Genomic DNA, 19,048 nt, shown 5'->3' with positions numbered 1-19,048 from the left:
GTTTTGGTAAGATCTATACACTTGACTACCCCTTCATGAAATTTTCATCACTAAATTTCATTTAAATTTATTATTCAGAAAGGTTACTAAAATAAACCTTATGAAATTCAACACAGTATTCTCTAAATGAGTTAAAAATATGTAGTAACTTTTAAAAGAATATCCCTTACATCATCTGTGATATATAAAATTTCATGAGAAAACTGACACTGTTTTCTGGTTACCTAGCTGTGAAAAACCATCCCAATTTACTGGAGTTATGAAACAAAAGGAAAAAGTAAGAATCACTAATTTGAAATAACTTCTTGATTATTGACAACTAAGACAGAAACAAAGAAAGAAGAAAATATGAGGATGAGTAATGAGTTAGTCAAGAATTTCAATGAAATAACTTTTAAACTTCAAGTGATTTTCAAGTATATCTACTAAAATTGCACCTAAAATTAAAAAGTATTTCATGTTGACATTTTCAAAATGTATTATTCATTGCTGACTCTTCTTTGCACTCAATTAGAATAATACCTGTATAATTTTCACACCTTTTAGTTAAATATTAACTATCTCATCATTCCCAACAGAATCTCACCTTCTTTAGATTCTATTAAGAAAAGCATATACTGGATAAATAAATAAATAAGACACTCGTGGTGAGTGAGGCTTTGAAGTAGGAGAGCAGAGAACAAGCTCTCTCCCCACTTCATTGGAGTGATCATTCTCCCATATCGTTGCTACCAACATTTCACCTTTTCATTGTTTTATATGGGTTGGCCTCTATGTCAGCCTCACTTGTAGTGGCTGGAAAACAAGATTGAAAAAGTGAACCTATTCCAATTCCTTTATTGCTTAACCATCTCAATTTCCCATCTCTTCCTATATTAAACTAGAGGCCCGGTGCACGAAATTTGTGCACGGGGGGGGGGGTGTCCCTCAGCCCAGCCTGCACTCTCTCCAATCTGGGACCCCCCGAGGGATGTCCGACTGCCCGTTTAGGCCCGATCCCACCAGGGATCGGGCCTAAACGGGCAGTCGGACATCCCTCTCACAATCCAGGACTGCTGGCTCCCAACTGCTCGCCTGCCTGCCTTCCTGATTGCCCCTAACCGCTTCTGCCTGCCAGCCTGATCACCCCCTAACCACTCCCCTGCCAGCCTGATTGATGCCTAACTGCTCCCCTGCCAGCCTGTTTGCCCCTAACTGCCCTCCTCTGCAGGCCTGGTCACCCCTAACTGCCCTCCCCTGCAGGCCTGGTCCCCCCCAACTGCTCTCCCCTGCAGGCCTCGGTCCCTCCCAACTGCCTTTCCCTGCAGGTTTGGTCGCCCCCAACTACCCTCCCCTGCTGGCCTGATCACCCACAACTGCCCTCCCTTGCAGGCCTGGTCCCTCCCAACTGCCCTCCCCTGCTGGCCATCTTGTGGTGGCCATCTTATGTCCACATGGGGGCAGGATCTTTGACCACATGGGGGCAGCCATCTTTGTGTTGGAGTGATGGTCAATCTGCATATTACTCTTTTATTAGATAGGATAGAGGCCTGGTGCACAGGTGGGGGCCAGCTGGTTTGCCCTGAAGGGTGTCCCGGATCAGGGTGGGGGTTCCCTTGGGGAGGCCTAGGTGAGGGGCCTGTGGTGCTTTGCAGGCCGGCCACACCCCCTGGCGACCCAAGCAGAGGCCCTGGTATCTGGGGTTTATTTATCTTCTACAATTGAAACTTTGTAGCCTGGAGCGGAGCCAAGCCTTCTGTTTGCTCTGTGATGGCAGCCATTTCTGTTGGGATTTATGTATCTTCTATAATTGAAACTTTGTAGCCTTAAGTGGAGGCCTGGGCTGGCCAGGGTGTGCGGAAAGCTTGGCTTCCTCTATTGCCGGGGGCAACCCTAGCCTCCTGCTCTTTCCAGCTCTGTGGCTGCTGCCATTTCTATTTGGATTTATGTATCTTCTATCATTGAAACTTTGTAGCCTTGAGTGGAGGCCTAGGCCGGCAAGGGCAGGCAGAAAGCTTGGCTTCCTCCTTCGCCAGGGAAACCCAAGCCTCCCTCCTGCTCTCTGTGGCCATAGCCATCTTGGTTGAGTTTATTTGCATATTCGCTCCTGACTGGCTTGTGGGCGTGGCTTGTGGGTATAGTGGAGTGATGGTTAATTTGCATATTACTCTTTTATTAGATAGGATTTTTTAGGAGAGAAAATGTGGGGAAATTAATAAAATGTAAAACTGGAAAGGGAGAATATAGTAAGATAAAATGGTAAAATGGCAAATACGGCATTGAGTCCATTAAAATATTTAGTTTATCTTTAGTTTAAATATTTCTATATAAAGTAAGATTTGTTTGTTTCTGGAGAGAAAAGATGAAAATTATCCCCTTTAAAAGATACAGAGCTGGAAAAATCCTTAGAGACCATCTGGTGCAAACTGGTGAGAACATTAAAGCCATCCTTTCTTCTTAATTCACATATTTTGTCAGAAACATCATCGTAAGAAGAGAAAGTCATCCAAAAGCTGTTGTGCTACGTTAGAATTGTGGACTGGAGGTTTTGTTCATCAAAGCCAGTTCTCTGATGGAACAGCTGGAACTTTACAAGCAACTGACAGATGGACAGTTTAAAGCAGTAGTGAACAATGCAGACACTGGCATCTCTATTTGCACTAAATCAGAGACAGTCATCCCCAACTCTCCCAGGGATGCCCGTGGTGTATTACCTATCTACATGGCGATTAGGCGTTGGCTTAAAAGCAGCAGCAGCGTCCCCTTGGTCCAGATGGGGCCCTCTTGTGTAAATGCTATTGAATGCATACCCCTCAGGTGGAGGTGGAAGGTACTCTGATACACTGGATTGCTGAAAGACATGGAAGGAGAGATTAAAGAATCACCAACATTAATTAACTGAATGAGCACTGACGTCAATCAATAAGAACACTCTGCTATCCTGTGATCAGTTTCATTTTCAAGTGTTGCCCATTAAGTTAATAATCATTAAGTGAATAAATTATGAAATGGGGTAAATACATTTTGTCCAAGACCTATTTATAATAAGAAAAATAACTAGAGCAAAGGCTAAATCTTAATTCTGGAAATGTCCAGGTATAAAAACAATACAAGCATAACTCGGAGATACTGTGGGTTTGGTTCCAGACCACTGCAATAAAGCCAGTACCCAATAAAGCAACTAGTAATATTTTTGCTGCTGAATGGTCTGGCCTTCAATTTGTAAAAAACAAACAAAAACACACATCTGTGAAGAGCAATGAAGCGAGGCACAATAAAATGAGGTATGCCTATACCGTACATTCTTTCCTCAGGAATTTCAGTACTAGGTGATTTTAGGATTAGACAGACTTTAACAGCTTACATAAAATAGAAGTGGTTTAAAAACAACAACAAGACCCTTAACCCTTGCTTTCTATGTTTAAGAAGCAGTCCTTTACCACTCTAGCAAGGTAAATATCGTCACATGAAAATCATCTGAACTCTATGCATTGACATTAAACCACCCTCTCATTTTTCTTATTATTTAAAATGTACACAGAAACTATTTTGCATTATTTTTTAAATGGCAGCACTATTATCAGATTTACTGTTAAGGAGAACATAAAAGGCAGAAACACATTGATCTTAACAGTCAATAGTCCAGAAGGAGACAATGCCAGAGTCACTTCCGTTTGCAGTTAACACAATTCAGACGTGGGCTTACTGGGCTAACCAAGAGGAGACTGAGGTCTATGGTGTCACTGAGCAGCATGCTTCTAAAATTATGGGGAAAAACAAAGAAGCAAACAAACAAAAAACAACAACACATTCATCTAAAGATTTTGTACAGTGAGGTATGGGGGATACATAAGAACTCTGAAGCACTAGGATTCCTTGGCTATTTCAATTGTTTATGTACTCCCTGGGGTAAAATATTTAAAATTGGGAATGGTTTAGAAAATTACTGGGCACATGTTTAATACAGTTATTTCTAAAGACAAAGTTGGCAAGAATAGGATTGAGTTTATCACAGACTGAGCAGATGAGGTGTGTCTCCATGGTCCAGTGTTGATATTTAAATACCCATATCATGTTATTCCTAAGAACTATATCAGGATGCTGCACTTAACACACAAATAAAAATAAACAATTTCCACCATTTAATTACCTTAGCAAACCATCAACAAAGTGAAAAGGCAATCTATGAAGTGGGAGAAAATATTTGCAAATCCTATATCTGATGGGGGTTAATATCCAAAATACATAAAGAACTCATACAACTCAGTAGCCAAAAAAACAAAATCCAATTAAAAAATGGGCAGAGGAACTGAACATTTTCTCAAATAAGTCATACAAATAGTCAACGGGTACATGAAAAGCACTTAGCATCACTAATCATCAGGGAAATCTAAGTCAAAACCACATAAGATACCACCTTAGACCTGTTCGGATGGCTATTATAAAAAAGACAAACGATAACAAAATGTTGACAAAGGTATAGAGACAAGGAAACTCTTGTGCTGTTGTTGGGAATGTAAATTGGTATAGTCATTATGGAAAATAGTATGGGGCTTTCTCAAAAATCAAAAATAAAACTAATATATGACTCAGCTGTCCCACTACCAGGTATATTACTGAAGAAAATAAAATTAGGGTCTTGAAGAGATATCTGCATCCTGATGTACATTTCAGCATTATTCATAATAGCTAAGATATGGTAACAGCCTCGGCGTCCATCAACAGATGAGTAGATAAAGAAGATGTGGTACGTATATGTAAATATATAAGATATATATATGTTACAATGGAATATTACTCAGCCATGAGATATAAGGAAATTCTACCATTTGCAACAACATGGATGGATGAATCTTGAAGGCATTATGCTAAGAAAAATGAGCCACACAGCAAAAGATAAATATTGCATGGTATCACTTACATGTGGAATCTTAAAAAAAAAAAAAGTCAAACTCATAGAAATAGTAGAAAAATGGCTGCCAGGGGCTGGGGGAAATAAGTTGGTGAAAGGGTATAAACTTTCAGCTATGAAAGGCCTGAGGATCTAATGTAAAACATGGTGACTATAATGTAAATTATATAACATTGTATTATATAATTATATAATGTATTATATAATTTACATTCCTATATAACATTGTATTATATAATTAAAATTTGCTAAAAGAGTCGAACTTAAATGTTCTCAACAACAACAAAAATAAATATGTGAGGTGATGGATGTGTTGATGTGTTAATTAACTAGATGGGGGTTAAAACATGGTAGTGATGCTTTATGTAAAGATACTTTAAATATCCTACATTTTTTTGTCAATTATACCTCAATAAAGCTGAAAAATAAAAAACAAATAGCTTAATTCAGTTTATCATTTCCCAAGGAGTAGGGGAATTAGATGATTAGGCAATTTTTTATTGAAGGCTGTTATAAATATAGGGAGGAGTTCAAGAAACTGTTAGAATCACCCACGGAGGGAGGCAACCAGTATGAGATCACCGGGCCCTGAGAGTGACTGGGAATGTCAGAGGAGGAGGAAATGATGCCAAGTGACTCTGATGCCCACACAGCATTGTGTGGACCTGCCGCTGGCTCAGCGGAAGTGAAGGCGGCACTGCCACCACATTTGTCACTCCACTTCACCTATGCCTTTGGTTCCAAACAAACCTGAATCAGCCAAGGCTTGCCCTGAATGTATGCATAATCGTGGCAATAAAGTATAATAAAATCTCTCTTCTGGGAATGACTACATTTTTTATGCCTTTTAAATCACCAGTACTTGGCTTTTCAACAAAATCTTAGGGTACAAAATTTCCTAGAAATGCTAGCAGGTACCTTTCATTTTTTTTTTTTTAATCTCTGAAAAATCATTTATAACCGGAAAATGAGATAATGCATTATAAGGAAGGACTATCAATAATTCTTTTAAAATCACTTACTCAGTGAGAGGAAGTAACTTTTACACTGCAAGTCCCAAATACATTACCATCTCTTTAAATATATACACAAACTGAAAAAGAACTCACAGAAGAGAACTCACAAACGTGAATTTCTGAGGCATAATTATAAAGTAGATATATTTTCTTATTTAATATATGAAGACTATAAGCTGGAAATTTCTATAATTTGAAAATAGCTGTAACTATAGCAACAGCAAGTGTAACATGATTTCATGTTTGATTACATTTATTCCTCTAAAAACTCTGCTCTCTATGAGGAAAAAACCTCATAGTGATGAGGTCTGAACCATGAAATTACAGACAGGGATGTATGCCTGCCAACCACTGCCCAGAGCTCTGAGGTCATCTTCTTAATCACTCAGTTGGAGCGAAGGGCAGTTATGGACTCCACCTAAACCCTTGTATGCACCCAGAAGAAAAAGTTACATTAGAAAAATATTATTTTTAAAGCAGTATGTTTGCTTTATTTTTTTTAATATATAAATATTTTTTATTGATTTCAGAGAGGAAGGGAGAGGAAGAGAGAGATAGAAGCATCAATGATAAGAGAGAATCATTGATTGGCTGTCTCCTGCAGGCCCCACACTGGGAATCAAGCCCACAACCTGGGCACGTGCCCTTGACTGAAATCGAACCCCGAACCCTTCACTCCATAGGCCAAGGCTCTATCCACTGAGCAAAACTGGCCAGGGCAGTTTGCTTTATTTTTAAAGTTTCAGAATTTAACCAATTTTCTATAATATGGTTATTGTCTAAGGGAATAATTTTAAGAAATTAAACCTACGTAAGTTTTTCTCTTTAAAAGTAAGGGTTTACTCTGGTTTGTTAATTCATTCATTGATATCATATCTACCACATTATAAATAGCCACAGTAGTCCAAGAAAATTAATCTAAGAAATTAAATAAAGGAAATGAATAGGACTTCAAGGAGGACCTTCTTCAAACTAGACTTCATTCCTCTAATTACTTACTTCTAGTCATCCTACTCGGTTTAATCCGTGCACCAGGCCTCTAGTATTTTAATACAATGTTCAATTTTATTTTCTGATAGAACAATAAGAGTCATAGCAAAATCATTTTTAAGGAATATAAAGAGGTAACATACCCAATTTCAATCTTTTAATTTGCTCCCCAAATAGGTGTACTCTGTAGCTTACTAAATATATAAAAGATACAATAAATTTTATTACCTCCTGAAGGTATAAGTAATAGTGTTATAAATGATCATTTGAAGCTGGGACTTCCTCCTAGCCAGGCTGATAGGAACCCAGAGGTTTGAAACTAGGCAAAAAGAAAAAGGGAGGGGGGGAACAGAAGGAAGGAGGGAGAGAAGGAGAGAGAGGGAGCGAGGAAAAAAGGAGGGAGAAGAAAGGGAGAAAGGAAAGAATTAAGGCTTTCAGGAAAGACCTGCTTGGGACGAGCTTAGAGAACCTGGGTTCTGGGAAATGTCTTGAGGGCCTGATGATGTAAGAGGAAAATAGAAAGAATACGCCAGTGGTAAGAGGGCAATTCCCAGATAAGGAGAAAGAGAACACACTTCAAAAAGATGGGATCACTGGAGTTCAGGGAGCACTGACAGGATGACGGGGGCACCGGCAGGATGGGGGGCACTGGCAGGGATGGGAGTCACCGGCAGGATGGGGGGCACTGGCAGGATGGGGGGCACCAGCAGGATGAGGGGGCACCGGAAGGATGGGAGCCACTGGCAGGATGGGGGGCACCAGCAGTACAAGGGGCACCGGCAGGATGGGAGCCACTGGCAGGATAGGGGGCACCGGCAGGATGGAGGGCACCGGCAGGATGGGGGGCACCGGCAGGATGGGAGCCACCGGCAGGATATGGGGCACCAGCAGGATGAGAGGGCAATGGCAGGATGGGGGGCACGGGCAGGATGGGGGGCACTGGCAGGATGGGGCGCACCGGCAGGATGGGGGGCACCGGCAGGATGGGAGCCACCGGCAGGATATGGGGCACCAGCAGGATGAGAGGGCACTGGCAGGATGGGGGGCACTGGCAGGATGGGGGGCACCGGCAGGATGGGGCGCACCGGCAGGATGGGGGGCACCGGCAGGATGGGAGCCACCGGCAGGATATGGGGCACCAGCAGGATGAGAGGGCACTGGCAGGATGGGGGGCACTGGCAGGATGGGGGGCACCGGCAGGATAGGGGGCACCGGCAGGATGAGGGGGTACTGGCAGGACAGGGGGCACCGACAGGATGGGCTGGGGGGCAGCTGGCAGACTGGAAGGGATGATACGAACTCCTGTTGGGCTTCACAGGGAAACAGAAACTGTCACAACAATGAGGTGAGAGAGAGAGGGAGGGGTAAATAAGGGTAGAACATTTCATCACTGATTCTAGAATATCTTCAGACAAAAAGAGAACTCAGTGGAATTACAATAAATTGCACAGACCATGGTATTTTCTGCAAAAGATATGTTTAAAAACCTTTACCTCTGAGGAATATCTTTTTGCTTCCTGTCTGTGTTGATGTTCTGCTACATTTGCCACAGTGCCAGCCAACTGATAAAGGTCTTGTTCCATTGGCGCTCCCATGAAGTTCAGCATGGGGGGCTCCCAGCCACTGCGGAACCGTGGGACATAGGGTGCAATAAACTGTTCTTTTGGCCACTCTGCTCTGTTGAAGGACATTGAGATGTACAAAAAATAAAATTAAGTAACATATTCATGCTCAAGATTATCTTTAGTAAGGCTAGCTAAAAAAACACACAAATGCATAAAACAAAAACAGTGCAGACCTAATCTGCTTTCCCTTCACCAAAAAGGGAAAGTAAACATGTTCATCTCATATTTAATACATATAAAATGAGAGGAAGATTGAATTCTGCTTCATTACCTGTTTTTACACCATGCCTCAAATCCCCATTCATTCAACTTTTAAACATGGGTATATGTTTTCGAAAATTTGGGAAAGGACCATGAAACTAGAAATGTGCTAAGTATTTAGAACATAAACTTCTCTAGTATCTAAGTAGTTTCAGATTGTCATCTTTCCCTTCATTCCCCTCCCATCATCTGAAACCTCCTGATATTGGATATATTTTTCGAAAGAGAATCCACAGAGAATGTTCTTAAGGTTTATGATTTTTTAAGTTATGAAGTCCCCAAAAATAAAACATTGCTGATTTTGTAAATTAAATGTATCAGCTACATTTTAATAAGTAAAATCAAGTTAGGACTAGTCTGTAATCACCATCATTATCCATTCATTTTTTAATGACTTTGAGTGACACTTATTTCTACAAGCCCCTAATCACTCATGAACCATAAAAATAACTAGGACAGAAATTATAGCTTCATTTCTACTAAAATTTGTTTATCTTTCACACCTGATTTAATTCTTCAGATTATATTTCTACTATAATGAAATTAGCCATTGCATTCATATTATTATGTACCTTCATGATTATTTTTATCTTTATGAGTTTGTAAGTCAGTGTATTCATTCCCTAATACTCTTAGAAATTAAAATAGCTTGTTCAGGCTTATCATAAAATCATAAAGTACATAAATCTAGTAGGTATAAGAAATCTATTTTATGAGTTTTTACATGATACGATATACACATAGTATGACATAGGGTGTTATATTAATATTAGAGGCCCAGTGTGTGCACGGATTCGTGCACCAGTGGGGTCCGGTGGCCCGGCCTGCGGGGATCGGGCCTAAACCGGCAGTCAGACATTCCCCGAGGGCTCCCAGATTGCGAGAGGGCGCAGACCAGGCTGAGCGACACCACCCCCCATACACGAATCTGTGCACTGGGCCTCTAGTATTTTCAATATAAAAACAACTGCAGTGCTTTTAAAAAGCTTTCTGCTTGGTAAAACATTCAACGTGTAAATCATACCCTAACACAAGCAGTTGCCAAAGTCCAAATGGTTTGGATTTTGGGAATGGTTTATATGTTTCAATAGAAAAAGGAAAACAAAATAGTGCCATTACTTTTAAGCTAGCCCTTTCAAAAGCATTAGGAAGACAAGCTTGTAAGCGACCATAGTGATTCCCTCCCTCCTTAGGTATTGAGAGAAATAAAAAAGACTTGGAAAGCCCTAGCTGGTTTGGCTCAGTGGATAGAGCGTCAGCCTGCGGACTGAAGCGTCCTAGGTTCGATTCCTGTCAAGGGCATATGCCTGGTTGCAGGCTCAATCCCCAGTGGGGGGTGTGCAAGAGGCAGCCAATCAATGATTCTCTCTCATCATTGATGTTTCTATCTCTTGCTCCCTCTCCCTTCTTCTCTGAATCAATAAAAATATATTTTTAAAAAAGACTTGGAAAAATAAGGAAAGCAAAAATTACTTATTCATGTATAATGAAGAGAAACATTTTTATAACTTGCTTTGCTCAGCAAACTTGAACACTGCAATTGTTAATGATTTGCTTTCCACAAGCACTTTATTGACAAGATACAATTCTTAAAATTACTCCCTCCTCCTTTCCATTTCCACACAATTCTAGTCCCGGATCTGACTTTGGGTGGTAAACACACAATGCAATATACAGATGATGTATTATAGAATTGTACAACTGAAACCTATATAATTTTATTAACCAATATCACCCCAATACATTTAATAGAAAAATTTAAAAAATAATGAACTACAGCATTATCATCCAAAGGGGCCTCTTTGCCTCTAGTTACTTCTGTCCTTGTTTTTATTAAACTCAACTACAAGAATGATCTTTCTAAAAACACGTATGTGTTTATATCACACTCTACTTCACAGTTACCGGTTCTCCACAGCCTATAGAGCCTTGCTCCAACTCCACAGCAAGGCACTGAGAGCTTCATAACCCAGCCCTGCTCATTTCTGTTTGCCTCATTTAACACCATTCCTCCTCCCCATTCTCCACTGTAGGGAGCAGTTACAGGGTTAAGCCTCAGACGGACCTGCTGGCAAAGCCACAAACAAGTCCCAGCTTACAGGGCACAGCCCTCTTAGCATAATTAAGCTTGATCTTGTGACTGCTCCCCTAGATCTTTCCTGGGTAGCTAATGGGCTGTGGGAGGTGCAGCGAGTGCTGCCAAAACAAGTGAAACTTACAAGAACATTATAAATTACCTTGTTTACCTCTGACTATAAAATAAAGCATCGGCTTGCAGTCTGGATCTGTCCTGTGGTCTCAGTCATGCACAGAAGATCCACCTAGACCCAGCTTATTCTCTTTGTCTGTCTTTTCTTCATCCTTCGCTGAACCCTTGGCTGTGCTGGCACAGCACACTCCACAATCCCCCATTACCCAAAGTCTAGTTAAACACATATTCATACTTCAATCTACTGCTTCATGCCTTCTAAATGTTCTAGTTAAACACATATTCATACTTCAATCTACTGCTTCATGCCTTCCCTCAAGCTTCTCTCTCTACTGGGAAGGTCCTTTCTCTGCTATGTATTTGTGGAAATCCTATTCATCCTGCTGACAGGCAGCTTAGAGAAATAATTATGAACATTGACTATAGGGCCAGATTGCCTAGGTTCAAATCCCAGCTCTGCCACATATGAGTTGTGGCTTTGGGGCAAATTAGTTTATCTCTCTATGCCTCAATTTCCTAATCTGTAAAATGGGAATAATAACGTACCTGTGTAAAGTGAATGAAAGAGTGACTAGCAAACTCTTGTGTATGTGTATGTCTATATAGAAACATGCATCTCTCTACTTAATAGTTTTAGCTATTGATTTTAAATGCCAGCTCTTCTTTGAACACTAACTACCCTCCTCTCTAAATCCTCTTCCTCACTGTTCCATCTTGTCAACCAATAGCAGTTTATGAGTCACTCTGGCATTTATCATGCCTTGTATTCCATACACCTCTATGTTCTCCCCCAGACTTTTAGCCTTTCATGGGTTTCATCTGTAACACTTAGTCTTCATACATAGAAGGTTAAACAAATGTCTTGTTAGATCCATGCAATAAACAAAGAACAATACTTAAAGTATTATAGGTATTAGATGCTAAACTCATTTGTTTACCTGGCTTTCATCCAAGTTTCTCCCAATGACATCCACAGCTGTCTTTCATCTGTATTGACAGTATAATTTAAGAAATCAATTGTATCTTTAGTCAATAGGGGGCTGAGTACTGAACTGGCTAGTTCAGGACCTCCTGTTGCCTGCACCACCTAAAAACACAATACATCATTTTTTAGCAAGACGATGATGACATTTGTATATTTTCAAAAGCCATGCCAAAAAAAGCACTGTTTTTACAAACTCAAATTAACTTTTGATGTTGTGCAATGCACTACTGAATGAAAAACAGCTTGCCAGATGATCTGTTCAGACTGATGGTAACTAATAATCTAAAATGAAAAGTTAATAATTTAACAGCTTTCACAGGCTCTGCATATCACTGTACTTTACTTGGAAAATACTAATATCTTTACAGAGAATTCTAAGTCAGATGGTTTAACCAACTCTGCTTTTTGGTGTGTTTTCTGTTTTGTTTGGTTTTGTTTTAAAAAAGATGATCTTCACTGGAAATCTATTATGCTAAACTTGAAAAATATGGCTATAGAAAGGAAGACTATGCTCAAGCTAACAATCTGTGGCTGTGCCTACAAAGATGTACAAAAATAAAAGGACCTAAAGAGAATAGTGAAAGAATGAGAAATGGGACTCTGAATCTATATATTTTTCCCCAGAATTTAATCCAAGGAAATTGTCCTGACTTGAAATGGATAATTTAATGACTAGCACAAACAAATGAACAGGTGTAACTTCCTGATAAACAAAGTGATGATAAGAGGATCTCTGAAAACTTCCGTATTTACTTCTCAGGGGCTATTTCCTGGCTAAAGAATGGCAGTTATTATCTCCTAGAGCAGAAACCAGAGCCCTTTTATAGAAATCTCACCTTCCCAGAGACGTGGCACAAGAAGGAAGAAATGTGCTTTGGAATGGTGCCAGACTAACAGTCGCCTTCTCCCCAGTTGTCCAGGTGTTCTGAGCCTGCTGTGCTGTGCAGACCTCTGTGTATTTGATATGCTGCTTCCCAACCTCCCAGAAGGCCCTCCTCCATCATCAGGTACCACCTCTTCTGGAAAGCCCTTCTTAACTCCACAATGTACCTCTGATGCACCTCTATGTCCCCAAAATCACTTATGCATATTAGTAAAAAATTACATTATAGCTTATGGCTTATTTTTTAGTTTCTGCTCCCTTGAGGACTTGGACCAAGACTTACCTGATTTTGAATTACAGCAGACATAGTGTTATGGGAATGAATGAGAACAAACAAACAAAAAAATGAAGGATAAGGGAAGTGGGCTCTTACTGAGAACAAAATCTACCTTGACAACTGGCACAGTCATTATTTATTTCCAAGCCTTATAGTAAGTACTTCCAGTAAATACATAAGGATGACTATGAGGGAAAAGTAAAGAGTAAAGGAGTAGAGGAATATTAAAATATTTGTTTTCACAGAGGGAGGGGGGAATAAAACTAAAGCAGGTAAATAAAAGTCTATGGGCCAAAGTTCCCTCTCAAGAATGTGAATAGGCACATGTGCACGCATGTGTGCTGTGGATATGCTTGCGTACAGACACTGAGGGTACAGGTTTAAACTCCAAGGTTTAAAGCCACTAGACTTCGTCTGGCTATAAGTCAGGCCCGAATAAATATTCCTTCCCATCTCCACATAAAATGTCTGGGCTTCATAGGCAGAACATTAAATGGAGTAACAGAAATATTATGATTGGGAAGACCATTAACAAGGAGTCACTTTTGAGAAAAAAATATATAAAATATCTAATGTTTTCAGATACCTAGCCTAATTAGAAAGATTACATTTTGTATGTTATGGAAACTAGTCCCTTTATTTTATATTCCTACTTTGTGTAATGACTCAATATCTGCTTATAATCTGTGAAAGTGTGAAATAAATGAGAGGAGGTGGCAAAACTGCATCATGAACAATACTTCCTTATACTCAAACTGAGATAGTATCAAATGTGTTAAATAAAGAATACAAATGTTGTTAGTGAGCTAGAATCAGTTTCTTTGCATATGAATGGCCTTCTAATTTTAAAAATGCTTATACAGCAAGAATTATTCAACTATAAATAGACAAGTAAAAACCTGATGCTCTATATATAGCAGCAACATATGGAAGCATTCATAAATTACTGACGTAGCCTTGGACTTTCATCTTCTAATCTCTTATTGCCCAGTTCTGACTTCATGCTGATAATGTTACTTACTTTCCTGTCTGTAAAGCAATATCCATTTCATATTCTACGTCAGGTCTTGTCTAGTTACCCTTGGTGAAAGAAGAATGAGATTTATTCCTTTTTATGACTTGGATTCTCTTTTTCCCCCTTTTCTTCCCTAACATTCAAGTAAAAGCTATGAGAAATGCTGAATTTGCTCCATTTTTTATAAAGATTAAGAATTTAATGACCATAGTCTTTATATGGTCTAAATTAAAAATAATGAAATGTATCTGATTCATATAATTACTATTCTTACTCTTCAAAAAAATCACAGGAGCAGTACACAAAGCAACACTAACAGTTAGTATTGCTACTGTCATTCTACAAAGTAATCGTTTGCTCTTTGACAGGGTGAATCACTCACAGTCACTCTAAACATTCCTGCCTTAGCCCCCAAAATAGGAATCTCTGTCCTCCTGAAAGTTTTTAAAAGAGGTTCTGCCTTCTTTCCACTTCTCTCTCATTTGTCTTCCCCACTAAAAGGGGAATTTGTGGAATTATAGAAAAGGGTGATTTGTAGCCCAGTTTCCTTAGGATCTGTCTACGCGTGAGGCCAATTGCTCCATCTGCTTGCTATTGCCATGCTTTTCTGAAACTTCAGCACTTTCCTCTGTGCACCCTTAAATATTATTTCAGTTCATTCTGCCAGCTCTCCTGCAGAACAAAGGCGTTGTACATAAAGCCAGCTTGGAAAACCCGCTGCTATACTATTCGTAAATATGAGAAATATAAAATGGGAAGGGAAGTGCATTACTGTGCCCACTTCATTAAATGTATAAGGAAATAGCACACCTGTGTGTTAAAAATCTAGAAAATAAAGATGTGTATCTTGGATCCTGGCCTATTACACAAGTGGTATAACCTTTTGTTGGATAACATTCCAGCTGCTTCACAAAGGGAATTGTTCCCAATACACCATTTTGTTAGCTTCAAAATTATACCTCATTCAAAATATACATGTGGAGAAGGAAGTTTTCTCGAGGGAAAACTGTGTTATGTGCATATCACCACACCACGAACATAGTGTGCAGGCCAAAGACTGCCAACTGTCCCCTAGTGTCCCTTCTCCTCCACTTCCTCCTAGAAGAAGCCTCTGCATTTTTAGATGGACACAGAGCCACTCAATGGAAACTATATTGCTTTAGTGTTAGGTGCGGCCCCATGAGGAAGTTCAGGCCAACTGGATAATAGCAAAAATTATCTGTCTAAGCTCAAAGTTACTCTTTAAAGACAAAGCTGTCTTTGCCTTTGTACTGCTATTACAAGGACATGGAGGTAAATGAGCTTCCACTCTAGATATCTATAATAATACAAGTGTAATATGCTAATTAGACCAGACGTCCTTCTGGACGAAGCCAGGGCTGCAAGGGAAGCCTGGGTTCCGGGTGCCTGCTGGTGGCTGGAGGGAAACCGGATCCCAGATGCCAGAGGGAAGCTGGTGCCGGAAGCCGGGGGGGGGGGGGGGGGGAGGAGGAGGAGGCCTACTTTTGCACGAATTTCATGCATCGGGCCTCTAGTCTAACATAATTGCTCAATTCTTACTCTTGAAAACATTTTCTTCCTTTGACTTCTAGAATTCCACAATATTCTTATGTTTCTTCTCCTGACTTACTGCTTCTTCTCAGTCTTCTTTGCTGGCCTTTCCCATTTGTTGACCCTGAAACTGCCTTGGCTTCGTCAGTCCTTGTCCGTCTTCTTTATTTATAATCACTCCCTTGGTGGCATCATTCAATTTCCTGGCTTCAAATGCCTTCTCTATGTAGACGGTCCTCAAATTTATATCTCTAGGCCTAATTTCTCCACTGAACTCCAAATTCAAATATTCAACTATCAGTTCAAGTTTTTCCATCTGTATATAACTCAATTTTCATATGACTAAAACCGAATTCCTTATCTTCCTCCAAAACCCCATTTCACCCAGTCTTTACCAACTCAGTTAATAATCAGTCCATCTTTCCAGTCAGGCTAAAAATTCTTGGGTCTTGCACAGCACATCTAATCTACCAGCAGATCTTGTTGCTTCCATGATTTATAACCAAAATCTGACTTCTTCTCATCACCTTTGATGTTACCTAGTTCAAACACCATAATCTCTTGTCTGCATTATTTTAACAGCCATCTCAGTCCCTTCTTCCCCCAAATTTCTAATCATTCAGAAAAAGCAATCCTTTCCTTTTCTGCTGAAGACTCTTCAAAAATGTTAAAGGTTTTACAATCACCTAAAAAGACCAACAACGTATGTCTGCCTGTTAATTTGCTGACCTCCTCCCTTACTCTGTTCTAATTATAAAACCAATATATTCCGAGAACATGATTTGCATATTATCACCTGATAGCATTTATATTAGCTATTCTCTGCCTGCAATTTTCTTTCTGCAGAAATCCATGTGACTCATTCCTTGCTTTGTTGGCTTTTCAGTGAGTTGTTCCCTTAGCCAACCCTATTCAAAAATTGTAGCATGCACGCACACACGCACACACACACACACACACATGCACGCACACATGCACCTGAAACACTCCCTGTTCACCTTCCCTGCTGTATTTTTTCACATAGCATTTACTTTTAGTGAACTGTATTAGTTATGAATTTATTTAGGTTATGGTTTATTCCTCCATACTAAAATATAAGTTCTGAAAGGATAAAAATTTATGTCTGTTTTGTTCCTTATGAGCTACTAATAATGCCAAGCACATAGCAGGCTGTCAATTAGTATTTGTTAAATAAATAAATAAACAAACAAAAAAAAACAAATGATGGACTCAGATACAGCTGAGGTGATAGAAGACCTCAATGAAAAGAATCTGGGTCTCTGAATAACATCATGGAGAAAAGCCATCCATACAGCCCCAGACTCCTCATGCCTAGCCTATTGTGTGACAATGAGAAAATTTTCTATATTGCTCAAGTAATTTGTATCACACTAGTATCTACTGAAACACTAGTTTCCAATAAATCTTTTTCTTTTCATTCCCCTAGGTCTGTCAGAGACGACAGTTTCCTCAGCTCTAAAGTAAGTGAAATACATGGTTTCTAAGGTTCTTTTAAACTCTCAAATTTGACATTCTCAATGTTTACACAGATGATGAGGCAATAAAGAAAAACTGTCTATATAATCTAACAGACACTTGGGGTTCAAAAACATACTAAGAATGATTACTTTCTTAAATTTATAAAATCTTACCATATGTAATGGAGTAAATAAAAAGTGAACCAAATCTGCAGCACTGGGGTTCTGAATATGGGACTTCAATTTGGCCTGTAACATTAAGAGAACAGACAAACATATTACTATGATGTAACTGACCAAAAGACAGATCTGAAAATTATCCAGACGAAGAGTTCTTTATTACTAGATTCATTTTTAGTATATTAATTAGCATGGATGAGTCAGATTAGGAAAATTTACTTTTAAAAAAAGGAGTCATTCTTTTTTGATAAAGTCTCTTAGATGATCGATCATATTTTATAAGCTGTTGTTCTAATTAAAGGCAAATAAAAACCCATATAAAAATCTACAAGAATAATTTTTTCTCTTAATTTAATTAGGAACATCCTGGCTAGACTTTGATCTCTTTTATTTCTTTTAACTATATGTAAATAAATTTCACTTACTAGAAGGTTAAATCCATGTTTAAACTTTTGAAAACAGTCAATAAATTCATCAGGAGGTGGAGGTTTTGCCCGCAGAGTTAAAACACCCTCTAAAGAAATAAGTAGGAGGAGTAGATGAGAGCAAATTGTAAAAAAAAAGAACAAAAAACAAAACATAAAATGAAAAAAAAAATTCTAAGACCACATTTATGTCTGTAAAGTTTGATGATCACACCAGTATCATGCTACCTAGTTACCTACCAAATCTCATAGTCTGACTATAACAAATTAAGATAACCCAACATTTGAAATGGATTCCTCTACCTTTAGGGACCACCAAATCCTCATTTGATTCCACAAACTTTTACTTTTAGCCCTTCTAAATGGCAGTCATTGTGCTTGTCCTTGTGAAGACTATAAAAATGTTTAACTTATAAGCCCTGCTCTTAAGGGCCTTAAAATGTAATAGAAGACATGGATGAGATAAATAACAAAGATGTACCAAGTAAGTGCTATTAGAAAGACACTGCAGCTGGTTGGGAGGCAGAGAAATGTATACCTAAGAGATGTTTCACGGGGAAAGCAGCTTTGGAGATGGGATTTGAAAGTTTTGTTCCAGACAGCATAAGCAAAAACATGGAAAAAAGGAAACTGAATGTATATGTAATAACAAACAATAAAGCAAAGAAACATGAGAATGGAAAAGTAGATCAGGTTAGATTGTGAATGACCTTGACTGCCAGGGTGAGTGAGGGGTGGACTTAAGCAACAGAACATGGACTTAACATGCTTTTTAGCAGAGAATGAAGTGACTACCCTAGTGCTTTAAGGCAACTATCCTCATAGAGTAAGACTAGAGATTTGAAAACTGCTTAGAAAGTTGGGTAAAAATGGTAACAGCTTGAAGCACATTCTGTTTATGAAAATGAAAAGGGGAAAAACTGGATAAAAGAAACACTGAAAAAATTAAGTTGATGTTGGTTACCAACTATAGAATGCAGTCAAAGAAGAATCTGTGGTGTTGAATCTCAGTGATCAAGAGAATAGTATACCCTTCAAAGAATACAGGAGCACTAAGTGATTTGAGACACCAGGAAATAATAATACTGAATTTCAGAATATACAGGGTGGGGCAAAAGTAGGTTTATAGTTGTCAGTATGGGAAACAGAGATTATTCTTGTATTATTATTTATTAATCATTGTCTTATTTTCCATACAAGTAACTGTAAACCTACTTCTGGGCCCACCCTGTTTAGAGGTGAGGTACATCCAGATATACACA

The 19,048-nt window shown here is 39.1% G+C and overlaps 1 protein-coding gene across 5 annotated transcripts in view; it reads right to left on the bottom strand.

Moving 5' to 3' along the window:
* Positions 1-19,048, bottom strand: part of EPS8 (EGFR pathway substrate 8, signaling adaptor) — a 173,353-nt gene that overhangs the window by 25,279 nt on the left and 129,026 nt on the right. For all 5 annotated transcript variants that reach the window (XM_080659543.1, XM_080659544.1, XM_080659546.1 and 2 more), the window contains 5 exons: positions 17,787-17,875; positions 17,356-17,430; positions 11,931-12,079; positions 8,391-8,574; positions 2,694-2,830 (listed from right to left, as the gene is read on the bottom strand). In XM_080659543.1, the coding sequence (XP_080515669.1) occupies positions 2,694-2,830; positions 8,391-8,574; positions 11,931-12,079; positions 17,356-17,430; positions 17,787-17,875 (634 nt within the window). The remainder of the gene's footprint in view (positions 1-2,693; positions 2,831-8,390; positions 8,575-11,930; positions 12,080-17,355; positions 17,431-17,786; positions 17,876-19,048) is intronic.

This window comes from Plecotus auritus (assembly GCF_963455305.1).
Source record: "Plecotus auritus genome assembly, chromosome: 3".
NCBI lineage: Eukaryota > Metazoa > Chordata > Mammalia > Chiroptera > Vespertilionidae > Plecotus > Plecotus auritus.
The sequence above is the reverse complement of the archived record's forward strand: the minus strand, read 5'-3'. Positions and strand labels throughout refer to the sequence as shown.